The sequence below is a fragment of the Neoarius graeffei genome, chromosome 11 (assembly GCF_027579695.1).
Source record: "Neoarius graeffei isolate fNeoGra1 chromosome 11, fNeoGra1.pri, whole genome shotgun sequence".
NCBI lineage: Eukaryota > Metazoa > Chordata > Actinopteri > Siluriformes > Ariidae > Neoarius > Neoarius graeffei.
This window is the reverse complement of record NC_083579.1, coordinates 37,128,002-37,144,192: the sequence shown is the minus strand read 5'-3', so window position 1 is coordinate 37,144,192 and position 16,191 is coordinate 37,128,002. Positions and strand designations below refer to the sequence as shown.

Here is a 16,191-nt window from a genome sequence, read left to right as displayed (position 1 = left end):
AGTTTTTCTGTCAGTCAACAAGATTGTTGGTTCTTTTCGCTTCTCATTGGCTGAGGCCTCTGTCTATCACACAGCTCGCTTTCCACTTACTGCTCACACCCATGCTTTAGCAGCGGAGTTTGCGTGTTAGCAGAAGGGTAGCTGAGTAGCACCATGGCGGTGGCTGTGCGAGCTTTACAAGACCAGCTTGAAAAAGCGAAGGAGAGTTTGAAGAATGTGGACGAGAATATAAAGAAGTTAACCGGCAGGGACCCGAATGAGTTACGGTATGCAGAGCAAACTTTAACTGGATGTGGTTTAGATTGTAGGACCTTTAGCTGAGTGTTAGCTTACTAACCTAGTAAGGCTAGCATGCTAATGTTACTGCAGCGTTTCTCTTAACGCCGAAATGGGACTCCTTTAAGACAAAACCATACTCTCTCTTCAATTTCACACTTTTATTTAGAGTAATTTTTAATTCCTTCGATTTTTTTTCTCAAGCTTTAGCTTGCTAGCTATGCTAATTAAATGCTAGTTAAACCATGCTGTATGTTAGCTGTATTAGCGAAGCTAGCGTGCTCTTGCAAGTTAAAAAAAAAAGGCAAAAAAAAAAAGATTTAAAAAAACCCCCCCACACACTCGAGTCACCAGAATGCTAAGAAATGAATGTGTTAATAAGCAAGTAATCTGACTAGCAGAAAATCGCGCCTCAATGGGCGGTTATTGTACAAAGTGCACTAGTTCGAGGCCTTTTAGTTTGTACCCTATGTAGTGGACACTTGTAGAGCTCCATTCAAGACGCAACCTTTTTACAACATAAGGATTTATCAGCTATATGATGTGCTTATCTTTGTACACTTAGTTCATCTGCAAACATGTACATTAAATGGGGCAATAGACGATAATTAAATCAGAAACAAATGTTTTGTCGTGAATTTAAATATTTGTTTTCCTTTTTGAGCATCTTTTTAATTTATTTTAGTAAATGCTAAGCCTCCTGTCAAAAGTATTTTGAGCATGGTTTAATTCAGATCATGATTTCATTGGCAGGCCGGGTCAGACTAGGCGGCTTTCCATCACAGGCCCAGGTGGAGGTAGGGGCAGAGGAATCAACATACTGAGGTACATTTATACTTCGTTTACACGTAGCCGGGTATTTATGAAAACAGGCATCTTTTCCTTCCCGTACTAGAAAATAATTCCATTTACACAATGCTCAGAAAGAGCCAGGGAAGGCTGTCAAAAACATGTGAAACAAATAGAAAGCCAACCAGAGATCTGAAAAAGCCAATGAGGAGGGACCGTCAGATCACAATGCTAAAACTCCGTTTTCCCCATAACACAGAGAAAACTACGTTTTCCACTATTTACACGCGGGCATGAAAACAGAGTTTTCACAAATCTCCTCTTTGCCCGGAGTTTTCAAAAGCAGCCGTTTTCAGTTGCCCCTTTTCCACCAAAGCAGTTCCAGGGCTGGTTCGGGGCCAGTGTTTAGTTTGGAACCGGGTTTTCTGTTTCCACTGACAAAAAACTGGCTCTGGGGCCAGAAAAACCGGTTCCAGGCTAGCACCAACTCTCTGCTGGGCCAGAGGAAAGAACCGCTTACGTCAGCGGGGGGTGGAGTTGTTAAGACCAACAACAATAGCAAGACCGCGAAAGGTCGCCATTTTTAAGCAATGAGAAGCAGCAGCTGTACAAACGTGAAGTCATCCATTATTATTGTTGTTGCTGCTGCTGCTTCTTCTCCGTGTTGTTGGTTTGATGTTCGCACCAAGGTTTATGCAAACGCAGTGACGTAACTGATGTATACAGCGACGTAATGATGTGGCTCCCCTTAGCACCCCGAGTGATGGAAAAGCAAACTGGTTCTCAGCTGGCTCGCAAGTTGAACGAGTTGTGAACCAGCACCAGCCTTGGAACTGATTTGGTGGAAAAGGGGTATGTGACTCAAACCTCCGTTTACGTGTAAATGATGGGTGCAACCGCATAAATAAATATCTGTTTTTATAGATACCCGGCTACGTGTAAACGGGGTCTTAATTTCTTTCTAAATGAGTGTTGAAATTATGCAGTATAATTGAAAGGTTTGAAGAGTTTGACATAATGTTCTTGTATGAAGGCGTGGACTCTCCGATAGCGGTGGAGGACCCCCAGCCAAACAGAGGGATATTGAAGGGGCACTCTTGAGGTAGACAAACCAGACAGTGAATAAACCAAAATAGTTATGAATTCAGGTCAATTGTAATGTTTAACGTATTTTTTCCCGTCCACAGGCTGGCGGGGGATCAGCGAGCCAGGAGAGATTCACGGCATGACAGCGACGCTGAGGATGAGGACGATGTCAAAAAAGTGAGGGAACAGACCTTTTTAAGATAAGAAGACCTTTATTATCCGGTGAAAGACTAACAATACTTATCAGGAGGAAGCTTTTTGCATCAAGCCACTCTCAGACTTCCAGTCAAATCTCCAACTTGTTTCTTGCTAAAAGCAAAACTAGACTGGAATGTTTTGTCATTCTGTGCTGCTTGTGACATTTAGTGACGAGCTCCACCCCATTTAAACACACAACACTGTCAATCATCAGGGATCCTCCAATAGATTTATTCTCAAACTTATTTTAAGTAAGTCATCACAGATTTCAAAAATTTTTATAATTTTTTTTTTTACATGATTTATAGAAAGTGTGTAGTGTGTGGCCGCGGTGCATTCAAATCTGTTTAAAATGGCTCAACTTGCAGCGTGACATGACACTTTGTGCTTTAAATTTTTAACAGGAACTACAGCTGGTGCTGGGTAGATTAACAGTGTGTGTGTGTGTGTGTGGGGTATGGTTTAAAACAGAGATTTTAAAGCGCAAAGTGCTCAGCATGACATGACACCAAGTTTCTCTCCCAAAACTCCATTCATTTGAATGGGGGGAAAAATGAATGGAAGTGAATGGGGGGGGATCAGTGAAAAGAAAGGAAAAGACGAGTGCAAGTCAGAACCGATGTGTCGGGGGGAGTTGGCCTGACCTGAAGTTTGATGGGTCTCCGATGATGTATGTCCCAGCAGGACGATTCGATTAGTGAGGCCCATTCATTCTCTATGGGGAAAAATGACAGGAGAACAAGAAAACAGGCGCGTCTGTTCAAAAGCTGTATACAAGCGTACTACAGTGGTTCAGGATGCTGTAGATCAGGGGTGTCAAACCTGATCCATAAAGGGCCTTGTGGCTGCAGGTTTTCATTCCAGCCATGCAGCAGCACACCTGACTTGGCTCATTCAATCAACTGAACTGTCTTCACACAGTCAAATACTTGCAGCCACACCCACCCTTGATTAAAGGGTGGGTGTGTCAGTTGATTGAATAAGCCAAATCAGGGTGCTGCTGCATGGCTGGAATGAAAACCTGCAGCCACACGGCCCTTTATGGATCAGGTTTGACACCCCTGCTGTAGATCATGTAAAAAAAAAAGATCTAGAGCGTGAAGTGTCATGTCATGTGCTGTGAATTGAGCCATTTCAAACCAAGATTTTTAGAGCACGCAGCCATACACACTTTGCCACACACACTTCCTGTAGATTATGTAAAAAAAGATTTTGCAGCGTGAGGTCTTGTGTCTGATCCATTTTCTGTCGGTGACCCTCTGCCACAGCTGAGCAAGCACACTTTGCATTTTCTCTGTGGAAATGCAGTCTAGTTCCGGCTTGTGTTTTTCGTTTTAGCATCATTGTGGCATTTATATGCTGCACAATGAGGCATACTTATTTAAAAACTGGTAAATTCAGGAAAAAATACTTGTAAAACTAGCAAAACTACGATGCAAACAGAGAATATAAACAGCTGAGTTGCTCCAAGTGACCACATGTCATTGCCTACATTACCACTGCAGGAAGCCCATCTGGCATTTTTAAAGAAAATCCATTTTACTCAAACACTATTTGGTCTCTGAAAATGGAAGTTTGATTTTTGAGATCTGTGACTACTTTTACATAAAATAAGTTTGAGAATAAATCCACTGGAGGATCCCTTTAAATTAGAATGCCCCCAAAGCAATAGGAATACATGACAGTCCTGACCTTGCAAGTATTTACACCTACAAATTAGGCATGTAATGATGTGCAAAAATAACCATACGAATTTGACTGTTTGAATCGATGAAATTATATAAAAAACAAACAAACCAGGATCGTGATTATTATAGGGGTGTTTTTTCCCAGCTGTAATTGCATTATTTGGACAGCAGAGGGTACAATAACATACAATAGTGGGAATACACGTGACTTCGCTGTAGGCGAAGTAACAGCTCTGTTTTCATGCCATCACACACGCGCGCGCACACTTCTTTTGGCTGCTCCCGATTAGGGGTCGCCACAGTGGATCCTCTGTCTCCATTGCTCCCTGTCTTCCGCATCCCTCTCCACCACACCCGCCACTTTCATGTCCTCTCTCACCACATCCATGTATCTCCTCTTTGGCTTTCCTCGTTTTCGTGTGCCTGGCAGCTCCATCCTCAACGTTGTCTTCTCAGAATGTGCCCATACCATCTCAGTCTCATCTCTCTTAGCTTCATTCCCAAGCTCTCCACGTGCTGTCCCTCTGATGTGCTCACACCCACAAACAGATCTAAAATGAGAGAGCTGTTGAGATTGACTGACTGTACAGAGAGTTTTAATAAGAAATTGTAGCTGTTTACTGAGGAAAGCAAAAGAGAAGAAAATTGGTAGGTTGTAAAATATTCATAAATGTTTTAAGAAAAGATCTATTAGTCTTCATTTTTAATAAAATGAATATTTTAGTTAACAGTCTTTTATTTCATCTTTTACAAATGTGGGCAAATAACTGTTGGTTATTAACTCATTCTCTATGGCAAGCCGCTGACAGCAGCTCGGCGAATTTTCCCATTCCCTACGGAAAGCCGGTACTATCAGCTTTGGTGACGTCATACGGAATTCCCTCGGAAACTCCCATAATAAAGCAGTACACGTGAATTTGACCAATCAGAGCTGTAGAGGACTGCACATAGACCACATTCGGATATTATAATTAGCAGGAAACCCGCGTAGGGAAGGTTTATTGTAGCAGGGATAGACTGCTATAATATTATTATAGTATTATAATATAATATTACACTGTGTGTAATAGGGCTGCAACAACTAATCGATTAAATCGATTAAAATCGATTATTAAAATAGTTGGCAACTAATTTAATAGTCGATTAGTTGGGTCTACATTATCATACACATAAGTGCAGTTGCTACTCCCTAATGTGGGGGCAGTAAAGCACCATTAAGCTGGATACCGACCGCCGTAAAAGAAGAAGCAGGAGAAGCGAACCAATGCCGTGCTTTGTGTAGCTCACCTGGAAGAAGCGTTTGAAAAATGGCGGAGGAGGCTAACGTTAGTAGAGAGAAAAATGTCCGACCCAAGTCATCAAAAGTATGGGAGCACTTTACATTAACGCCTTCAAAGAACAGCGTTAGGTGCAAAATGTGCAGAGCTGATCTCGCGTGGCACGGAAGCACAACATCGCTGAATGAGCACCTGAAGAGGAAGCACGTTGGAGTGTCTGATTATAATTTCAAAGTAAATTCTGTATTAAAATTACTAAATAAGCAAATCCGTTACAGTCCATGAAACAGGAAGTATAAGGATGAGGAAAAAACAGTTTAAATCGGGAAGCTGTGCACATTTGCGCAGTCCTGCCGCTCAGGCTGCACAAATGTGCGCAGCTTCCCGATTATTGTCAGCACATGACAGCATTACCCAATGTTCATTTGTTTTTCATTACAGTTATTTAAACTGTTCACCATCTTAAAATTCAAGACTTCAATAGGATTTTGTTTGACAAAACAATATAAAGAAATGGTGGTTGCACTATATAAAAAAAGATTTTATGTTTTATGTGATTTTATTTTCTTTACATTAATTCAGCTGCTACAAAATTTTTATTTTTTTTTGTACTCAATGTAGCATACATTTAATTTTTTCATGAGTTGGAAACAACTTTTGAACAAAGACAGTTTGGTTAATTAAATAAAATGCTGGAAATCAAATTTTGCTTTTTTTCCTTTTTATCCGATTAATAATCGATTAATCGAAAAAATAATCGATAGATTAATCGATTATCAAAATAATCGTTAGTTGCAGCCCTAGTGTGTAATATTATATTACACTATGTCTCTCGGCTGGCCTGGGAACACCTCGGTGTTCTTCCCGAGGAGCTGGCCGAGGTGTCTGGGGAAAGGGAAGTTTGGGCTTCCATGCTTAGACTGCTGCCTCCGCGACCCGGTCCCGGATAAGCGGAAGAAGACGAGATAATATAATATTATGACTGATGCTTGTGAAACCTATGTACTTCATAATTATACAAAAATAATTCCATATTTAGAAAGGATAGGTTTCAAGGACTCGGTAAATGTATACTTTTCTACCTCTAAAATAATTTATGGAGGTAGACATTTAACTGAATGTACCTATTAAATTCGTGATTTTCACAAAAAGTATTCCGTCAAAACGTGACTGAAAAAAATTAAAGTGCCGTATTTTCCGGACTATACGTCGCTCCGGAGTTTAAGTCGCATCAGCCAAAAAATGCATTATGAAGACGAAAAAAACATATATACGTCGCACCAGACTATAAGTCGCACTTTTTTGAAGGGTTATTCTATCCATAGAATCTGTGATTCTATCTGATAAGCGGTGTGTGGTTACTGCGCGACTGCATTGTTTATTTAATAAACGAACAGCTGAGCAGTGATAACGCGCCCTTTGCCCTGTAAGTAGCCTAGTCTGATTATTTTAAATATCTACTACTGTCTTTAATACTATCACTATCGTTATTACTAATAGCCTATATTATTATTATTATAACTAATATTAGTAGCCTATTACTGATGCATTAATCAGTTTGCGTTTAGAATATTTTTACCGGTAGGGCTTATTATCGCCCCGTGGCTCTTTCATCTTTGTTATTAAAGCTGTAGTCATCATCGAGGAGTGTCATTCTTCATTTCTGTCGAATTTTATTTCATCAAATCAGAGGTCAAGTAGGCTATAGGTATATCATCTCCAAAGACAGGTACGGTAGTAAAAACAACCGTCTAGTGAAAAAAAAAAAAAAAACAACAACCGCTTTTAAATCCCCTACTTAAATCCTTAAAATGAGTCATTTAACTCATGTCTTGTGTGATCTGATCTCCAATGGTGAAATAAACCGGTTGTGATGAGTACAGTCTGTTATTTTAGAAGATAAATGTAATATATAATTTAATATATAGACTAATAAAAATTAATATTTTATAATATAATATCACGACATATTACTGTCTGTAACTGTTTGTCACTAAAGCGTTTTCTAAGATCATAATGTCTTATTATTATTATTATTATTATTATTTTACACACACAATAAGCGCATGTGTGTAAAGTTATAGTAAACCATCCCTCGCCTTTTTTTTTTTTTTGAGTCGCCGGACCCACCCACCTCCTGCGTTCTGGGACCTCCCACTTCACAAATTAAGCACTGCCTAAAATCACTACATAACTTATTTAAATAACTATAGACCTATCATTAATAATAAAACACAGGTCAATCAAGTTTATCAAGCTGATGATTTCACTCCAAATCAGCAAATCCATTGAATTCCTCATCCTCGGTGTCGCTTCTGAACAGCTCTGCCTCCAGCGGCAGATGAAGCGCCGTTTCCTCTTCTTCTGCGTGGCTGTCGTCAGACTCAGCATCAGCTCCAGTTATTCCGCGGTGAAAAAAAAAAACATATATACGTCGCATGGCCAGCCGAACCATGAAAAAAAGTGCGACTTATAGTCCGAAAAATACGGTATTTCGTAAGGAATGAGTTAAGAAACAAACTTTCTTTTAATTTAACAAAAGGAATATTTATGTTGATAAAGAATAAAGAAATATTGCTTTTTTTTGGTAATAGTTTTCATTTAATTTTTTTCCAAAAATATACTGGGTGAATCATTACATGCCTACCAAATAGCAAGTGTGTAGGAATGGTGCTCTTCACAATGCAAGTGTATGAATCTGAGAAAAAATAAATCTGCAAATGAACACTGCTTTCATGTCTCTGTGCAGCCAGCGTTGCAGTCATCAGTAGTCGCTACCTCCAAGGAGCGCACACGTCGAGATCTTATTCAAGATCAGACCATGGATGAGAAAGGGAAACAAAGGTATCAGGCTTGTTTTTCCTCCGAGTTAATTTTCTTCACAAGTCGGTATGATGTGTGTTTTTTATTTTTAGAAATAAGACTCCATTTTGCACATTGCTCTTGATTCATCTACACAGGATGCTATGCTTAAAAAAAAACAAAACCCAACTATTAAATTTAAAGAGAAGTGCTGAGTTATAGTTTTTACATTTTAACACAAGCAGACATGTAGTGTTGGAGAAAGCAAAAAAAAAAAAAAGTACACCTTAAAATAATTACATGTTCGATATGAAGTGTAAATAATAATGTTATTCCAGTGCACGCTAAAGACTGTCATTTCATGAATGTAAAAAAAAAAAACAAGAGGAAGTGCAGGTTTATACAAAATGGCAGTTTATTTTTTTCACCCTCCTTTTATATAGTCACTTTTTTTTAAATCTGATTTCATTTACAATGCATGCACATGTATAAGAAAATAATATAAAATTCTCTGTCACACCACACTGTGGTGTTTTTAATGAAGTTGAATTTAACCCACTTTACTGGTTTGCCTGCAGAAATCGCCGCATGTTTGGTTTGTTGATGGGAACATTACAGAAATTTAAGCAGGAGTCAACCGTGTCCACAGAGAAGGTATTTTAAGTGTATTAATTTTTGATCAGTGTACGTGTTTTTATTTATTTATTTTTTTAATGGTTCCTTTTACCTCTTCTGAATTGCACTTGTTCTGAAAACTAGTTCAGTACAGTTTGCGACTGCAGCTCAGCTATAATGTCCAATCAAAATGGCTTTGAATGAGGACGAGAAAACATCATTTTTTTTTTTTGAAACTCTGTTTTCAGCTAAAAAGACGGCAGGAAATTGAGCAGAAGCTGGAAGTACAAGCAGAACAAGAGCGTAAGAAAGTAGAGAGTGAGAGACGCGAGCTATTTGAGGAGAGACGAGCCAAGCAGACAGAGCTCAGGCTTCTGGAGCATAAAGTGGAGCTGGCTCAACTGGTAATCTTCCTCTTTATCCATCTTTGTTTAGCTCAATTATCATTTCATAAACACTCCTGTCATGTTCATGGCTTAGTGTGGTGTCCCATTGCCACTGGTGACTTCTGTTTGATTTATAGCGACAATGTTTTAATGGATTAATCAGGATTAAAACAATATGCTTGAACACAGATGGTACTTCATGTAAATCTGAACCGCTAAATGATGATAATAAAAAAATGCACTCATAGCCTGTCATATGCTTTGGCTGTAGCATTTAAATTCAGAGTTGCCTTACTTTTATTTATTTATTTATTTATGAACACCTTAAATAAATAAAGCACTACATACTTCTATGCATTTATTTATTCATCTCCCCCCAGCAAGAGGAGTGGAACGCCCACAACGCCAAGATTATCAAGTTCATTCGGACAAAGACCAAGCCTCCACTCCTCTACCTGCCGGGTCGCATGTGTTCAGCCACGCAGAAGCTCCTGGATGAGTCTCAGAAAAAAATGAACGGTAAAGTGTCCTGTACTTCATGACCTAAGCTGAAAGAGTTGGTGAATCTAAATGTGAAAACTGTGGGGACAAAGTTAGTTTAGTGAAGATAAGCATCTCTCATTACAAGCTATGTTTAATATTTCATCCTATTTTAAAAACACATTTAAGCTGAGCGTTCTCTACATGATTGGATGAAATTCCAGGAACACGTTTAACAGCATTTGCCCTCATCATATGTAAAGGTTTTTCTTGATTCAGATCCTTTTAGATGACTGCGTTTGTTCTAAGCTTTATGTTTTAGAGCTTCTAAACATGGATGTAATGAGAAGGAAATTCAGATTTGGGAGAAATTAGTCTGAATTGCAGTTTGTTTGGTGTTTTACTGTTTATTTGATTTTGCAGCCATGTTTGATGAGAGGCGCGAAGCATTTGCCGAGCACCTGAACAAGATGGAGGCTCGGCCGAGGCGTCAGTCTCAGCGTGCTGGCAAAAAGGAAACGGAGAACACTGAAGGGCGGAAGAAAGAAGATGAAGAGGAGGGTAAGCAGAAGGAAAGGTTGACAGGTAAACGACATGATGTGGAGATGGAGGAGGAGGACGAGGAGGAAGCAGAGGAGGAAATGGAAGAGAGGGAAGAGAGTTCAGAGGTCAGGGAGGGAGAGGGGGAGGGAGAGCGAGAGCAGGAACAGAAGGAGGAGGAAGTGAGGGAGAAAGATGAGAGGAAGGGCGAGAAGGATGAGAGAGATGAGGAAGAGGGAGGAAAGGCAGCAGTGGAGGATGGAGAGGTAGAGGAGAATATGGAGGTTGATGTGGTAGTGAGGGATTTGAAGGTAGAGCAGCAGCAGCAGCAAGAAGAGCAGGAAAAGAGTCCAGAGGTAGAAGGGATAGGTAAAGACAGGGAGGAAGAGAAAGAGAAGGAGCAAGAGAAGGAGAGCCATCAGGAAGATGATGCGGAGTCCCTGAAAACCCCTGAAAACAACACAGACGTTCAAGTCGATGAATCTAAAGACCCTCCTGTTGAAGTTTTCTCACAACCTACAACTAAAGACAGCACGGAGCCAGGGGGTGCTCTGGAGCCCCAAACACACACTGAACAACCAGAAGAAGACTCAAAGCAGCCACAGGAAGTAGTCATGGAGACTCGAGAAACAAAGAATGCCGAGGAGGAAGTGGACGAGGCACGAGGTCGAGCTAAAACAAGGACGTCGCAGAGCAGAAGCCAGAAGAGTAGCAGCAGTTCCTCCTCAAGCTCCTCGTCCAGCTCCTCGTCCAGCGGCTCAAGCTCATCCTCCAGCAGCTCCAGCAGCTCTTCATCGGCCTCGTCTTCATCGTCGTCGAGCTCTCGTTCACGCAGCCGCAGCAGAGAGCGCCGCAGGAGGAATTCAGAACGGAGGAAGAGCGACAGGAGTCAGAAGACTAGTAAAAGCAGTGGCGGGCACAGAGAAAGGAAAGAGAGGTCCAAAGAAAAGGACAGGAAGCGAACGGGCTCGGATGGAAGCAGGTCGGGAAAACGGTCATCACGCAGCGAGCGGGACCGAAAATCGGACCGAAAAGAGAAAAGGCGCTGAAGAAAAGTAACATCTTTTGTATTAAAAAAAAAAAAAGACGAGTCTGAGAATTCTGTCTATGGTGAGGAGGTGAACTTGCCTTAAGATAACTTCCTACTCTTTTTAAAGTAAGATCACGCACCTGGCCGGGGTTGGGTGTGTGTGTGTGTGGCTTCTTTTTTGGGGGGGGATAATGACCTTACATTCATCTCACTTCCTGTGCTTGCTTCTCTTAATTTTTAGCTTTTATACACGGTGATTTATTTTTATTTTTTTTTTAAATCTCCTGTTAACACTTGTTCTAAATTGTCCCATTATCTAATATCTGACTCCTAGACATTGGAAGAATCGTCCATGATGCGTTTCCCGTACTGAACATGAGCATTTTTGACCTCCGTATTGTTGGTTGTCATGTCAGTCATATGGTAGAGTAGTGATCTTGTTTTGGCTACTTGTGCAGTGCAGATGTCTGTTTTCAGTTTCTCTGTAAATGTCAGGCGTCCATTGTGCCGAGTGAAGCGCAACATCCCTGATTTTTTTTTTTGGAGAAAGCTGCTGACCTTTTGTATAAATCAAGCATAATATGTTGGAGGGGAGGGGGAGTTGAATAAAATGCAAAAAAAAAAAACAAGCAAAACGAAAAACCCTTGATTGTCTTTATTTCTCTTGATATTTTGCTACTGTGACACATGAATGAGCGCTGTCCTAAATTATTTTATTTAATAACATTTGCTCACACGTGCAGAGTACATTTTACTATATTACTCAAATTTTGAAGATAATTAACAAATTTTTCTCCAAAGTCACCTCTTTTACATCAGAAGTGTTTTAGACAGAACTAGGTTTATGATTGATTTAAAATGTGAAATTGTCCCATGTAATAAAATCCACGTTTCTGAAATTATAATCTAAGTTTATATTTATCCTTCTCAGTGCTTTTAATATGCACTAATGTGATCTCTAAAACCTACACGACACCTTTAATATACTATAGGGTCTAGAAAACAATAACGTCTTGTAACAGTCTTAAAGGAACAGTCCACCGTACTTCCATAATGAAATATGTTCTTCTCTGAATTGAGACGAGCTGCTCCGTACCTCTCCGAGCTTTGCACGACCTCCCAGTTAGTCAGACGCAGTCAGACGCGCTGTCACTCCTGTTAGCAATGTAGCTAGGCTCAGTATGGCCAATGGTATTTTTTGGGGCTGTAGTTAGATGCGACCAAACTCTTCCACGTTTTCCCTGTTTACATAGGTTTATATGACCAGTGACATGAAACAAAGTTCAGTTACACAAATTGAAACGTGGCGATTTTCTATGCTATGGAAAGTCAGCACTATAATGACAGGCGTACTAACACCTTCTGCGCGCTTCGGCAGCGCATTGATACCTTCACTCCTGTTTTTTTTTTTTTTCTCTCCCCTGCCCCCCCCAACTTCCGTCAATACAACCAACGTGACCACCAAGACAAGTAGCCTGCACTCCTTGGAACACAGTCTAGTCAGGGGGGCGGGGGAGAGGGGGAAAACAGGAGTGAAGGTATCAATGCGCTGTCGAAGCACGCAGAAGGTGTTAGTACGCCTGTCATTATAGTGCGGACTTTCCATAGCATAGAAAATCGCCACGTTTCAATTTGTGTAACTGAACTTTGTTTCATATCACTGGTCATATAAACCTATGTAAACAGGAAAAACGCGGAAGAGTTTGGTCGCATCTAACTACAGCCCCAAAAAATACCATTGGCCATGCTGAGCCTAGCTACATTGCTAACAGGAGTGACAGCGCGTCTGACTGACTGGGAGGTCGCGCAAAGCTCGGAGAGGTACGGATCAGCTCGTCTCAATTCAGAGAAGAACATATTTCATTATGGAAGTACGGTGGACTGTTCCTTTAAGCTGCCAGTCTATTGGCCCCTAATAATGTGCACAAAGCCTAACACCAAAAGTACAATTAAAAGGTTAAAAAAAAAATGCACTAAAGACCTATTGGATCATTGGCCACTCTATTAGGTACACCCATACACCTGCTGTTTTATGCAGTTCTCTAATCAGCCGATCCCTTGACAGCAGCACAATGCATAAAATCATGCAGATAGAAATCAAGAGCTTTAGTTAATGTTCACTTCGAACATCAGAATGGGAAAAATTGTGATCTCTGTGACTTTCACTGTGGTATGGGTGTTGGTTTGAGCCAGATGGACTGGTTTGAGTGTTTCAGAAACTGCTGATCTGGCGTTTTCACACACAACAGTCGCTAGAGTTCACGCAGAATGGAGCGAAAAACAAAAAACACTGAGTGACAGTTCTGTGGGTGGAAACAAACGCCTTGTTGATAAGAGAGGTCAGAGGAAAATGGCCAGATTGGTTCGAGCTGCCAGGAAGGATAGAGCAACTCATATAAGCACTCTTTACAACTGTGGTGAGCAGAAAAGCATCTCAGTATGCAACAGCAGATCATCGCATTGGGTTCCACTCCTGCCAGCCAAGAACAGGAATCTTAGAATCAAGAACAAGTTCCTATTAAAGTGGCTGGTGTGCGTGTAATAACACCTAAAATCTTCTGTATTGCTGGGTTTCAGTCATATGACTTTTCTTAGTGGTTTTACTGGAAGTGAAGTAGCTGGTGGTCTAAACAGCTGCTGTAGTACAAACAACTAGCGATAACTTATCAGAGTACGCTCGTAATCTAGAAGCCACTGCTGGCTTTAGATATATTCAGAAGATTGCTATGTGCAATGGAATCGACCCCTACAGTCTGAGAAAGAAAGATTTGTCATACGATCTCGAAAACTACCCTTCAGTCGAGTTCCCCGACATCTCGAACTATCTGGTGTTGCAGACATCCTTCTACACCGCAAAACAGATGAAAGTGTGGAAGGGTATGGAGGCTTACAACCTTTTTGTATGTGGCTGGGTAAAGGACCTCGGTATCAAGTTGCTGCTGAATGAATCCTGTATTGTTTTTGCCCGTGTAAGTATGTTTTTTTTTAAGCTTTTCATTCACGTCTTTACAACGAAGCACTGCGAGTTGAAGTGTAAACAAACAACGGTTTGCTTGATTCTCACTTGTATTGGCTCTTATCTCTCAGGTAAATCATTCGCAAAGATCATCAGAAACCCCTTTAAAGACCTGGATCTTAGTTAAACAAGGCGTCGAAGTGATAAGGGCGCATTGTAACTGTATGGCTTGGCAAGAATTTTGTTGCGACCTTCATGCATATGGCCTTTGTGAGGAGTAAACAAAGAAACAGCTGGGGACTTTAGTGCTTTGTGACTAAAAAAAAAGTACCGTAAAATAACGACACAGCTAGAAAAATACTTGGAAAACACTAAGGCCATAGGTTTGCATATCCCTCTCTGCTTTCATAAAGTGATCACTGCAAACTCGAGCATGCTTCGACTCTGCTCCTTTCGATTTCAGTGAGAGGTTCAAAAGCCACCTTTCTCGACGTCTTTTTGTGAAATCCTGTGTTCGTTCACCCTTTTTTATTAGTTCACAGGGAACCCTGAAGAAACTTTTATCAGTTTCATAGGTTGATCGATTCAGACAACCTAAAACAACGCAAGCGTAAGGCATTTTTCATGCGAGCAATGCATCTTCTCCGTACAAATGTTTTGTCAACTGAGCTTTGGTAGACCACCAGCTAAAGTTTTGAAGAACTAATGAGGTGGATGTGACGTCATGTGAAACCCAGCAATAGTCTAAGAATGGACTGAAGACCAATAATAACACCTAAAGTACGCTTATGTACTGTGAGTTGGCCTAGTGGTTAGCGTGTCTGCCTCTTGATTGGGAGATTATGAGTTCACAGTTGGGTCATACCAAAGACCATCATAAAAATGGTACCTACTGCCATCTGGCAAGACACGCTGCAATACAGATGCTAGTGGGGAGTCAAACTTTCACGGTTACCAGAGGACTCGCCCCCCACTGTAACCCTAGCTATGTAATAGGCGACTAAAGATGCTTTGAAATTTGGTCTAAAATTATTCAAAGGTAAGTTGGAATTATCCATCCATCCATAACTGCTTATCCTGTGCAGGCTCACAGGAAAGCTGGAGCCTATCCCAGCTGACTATAGCGAGAGGCGGGGTACACCCTGGACAAGTTGGCAAATCATCGCAGGGTAAGGTGGAATTGTGATTTATTTTATCTATTTCAAAACTGTTGAGTGGCCTAGTGGTTAGCGTGTCCACCTCTCGATCGGGAGATTGTGAGTTCTACTCATGGTCGAGTCATAACAAAGACCATCATAAAAATGGTGCCATCTGGCAAGGCACCAATACAGATGCGAGTGGGGAGTCAAACTCTCGCGGTTACCAGAGGACTAGCCCCCACTATAACCCTAACTATGTAATATAGGCGAGAGGCCGAAGGCTAAGAAACAGAGATCGGCGCCGCCAAACGTGGCATGAATGGTGTGGGAAGGACTTTGATTTCAAAACAAAGTATTTTATGTGACTTGGTGTAGATAAGTGACAAGTCTGCACCACACCGTTATTACATTTGCATGCTGCTTTTCAAGTTTGAAGTCATTTTTTTAATGTGATTTTTAATTCTCATCTCATTATCTCTAGCCGCTTTATCCTTCTACAGGGTCGCAGGCAAGCTGGAGCCTATCCCAGCTGACTACGGGCGAAAGGCGGGGTACACCCTGGACAAGTCACCAGGTCATCACAGGGCTGACACATAGACACAGACAACCATTCACACCTACGGTCAATTTAGAGCCACCAGTTAACCTAACCTGCATGTCTTTGGGGGAAACCGGAGCACCCGGAGGAAACACACGGGGAGAACATGCAAACTCCACACAGAAAGGCCCTCGCCGGCCCCGGGGCTCGAACCCGGACCTTCTTATTGTGAGGCGACAGCGCTAACCACTACACCACCGTGCCGCCCAGATATCCTGACTCACATAAGCAAATATATAACTAGCTTGTGTTGTCAGGTAGCAGGTCTCGATGTGTGTCATGAATTGTGGAATTGTGTGCTCTTCCCCTCACTGTATGCTGTTAATAGTTT

At 41.2% G+C, this 16,191-nt stretch overlaps 1 protein-coding gene across 1 annotated transcript; it reads left to right on the top strand.

Annotated features, from left to right (window-relative positions):
- Positions 1-95: 95 nt before the first annotated feature.
- pnn (pinin, desmosome associated protein) lies at positions 96-11,809 on the top strand. The gene is made up of 9 exons (XM_060933782.1): positions 96-266; positions 1,030-1,101; positions 2,099-2,167; positions 2,253-2,328; positions 8,064-8,158; positions 8,695-8,770; positions 8,980-9,135; positions 9,498-9,636; positions 10,021-11,809. The coding sequence occupies exons 1-9, from the start codon at positions 154-156 to the stop codon at positions 11,184-11,186; spliced, it is 1,962 nt and encodes a 653-aa protein (XP_060789765.1). The 5' UTR covers positions 96-153; the 3' UTR covers positions 11,187-11,809.
- Positions 11,810-16,191: the final 4,382 nt, after the last annotated feature.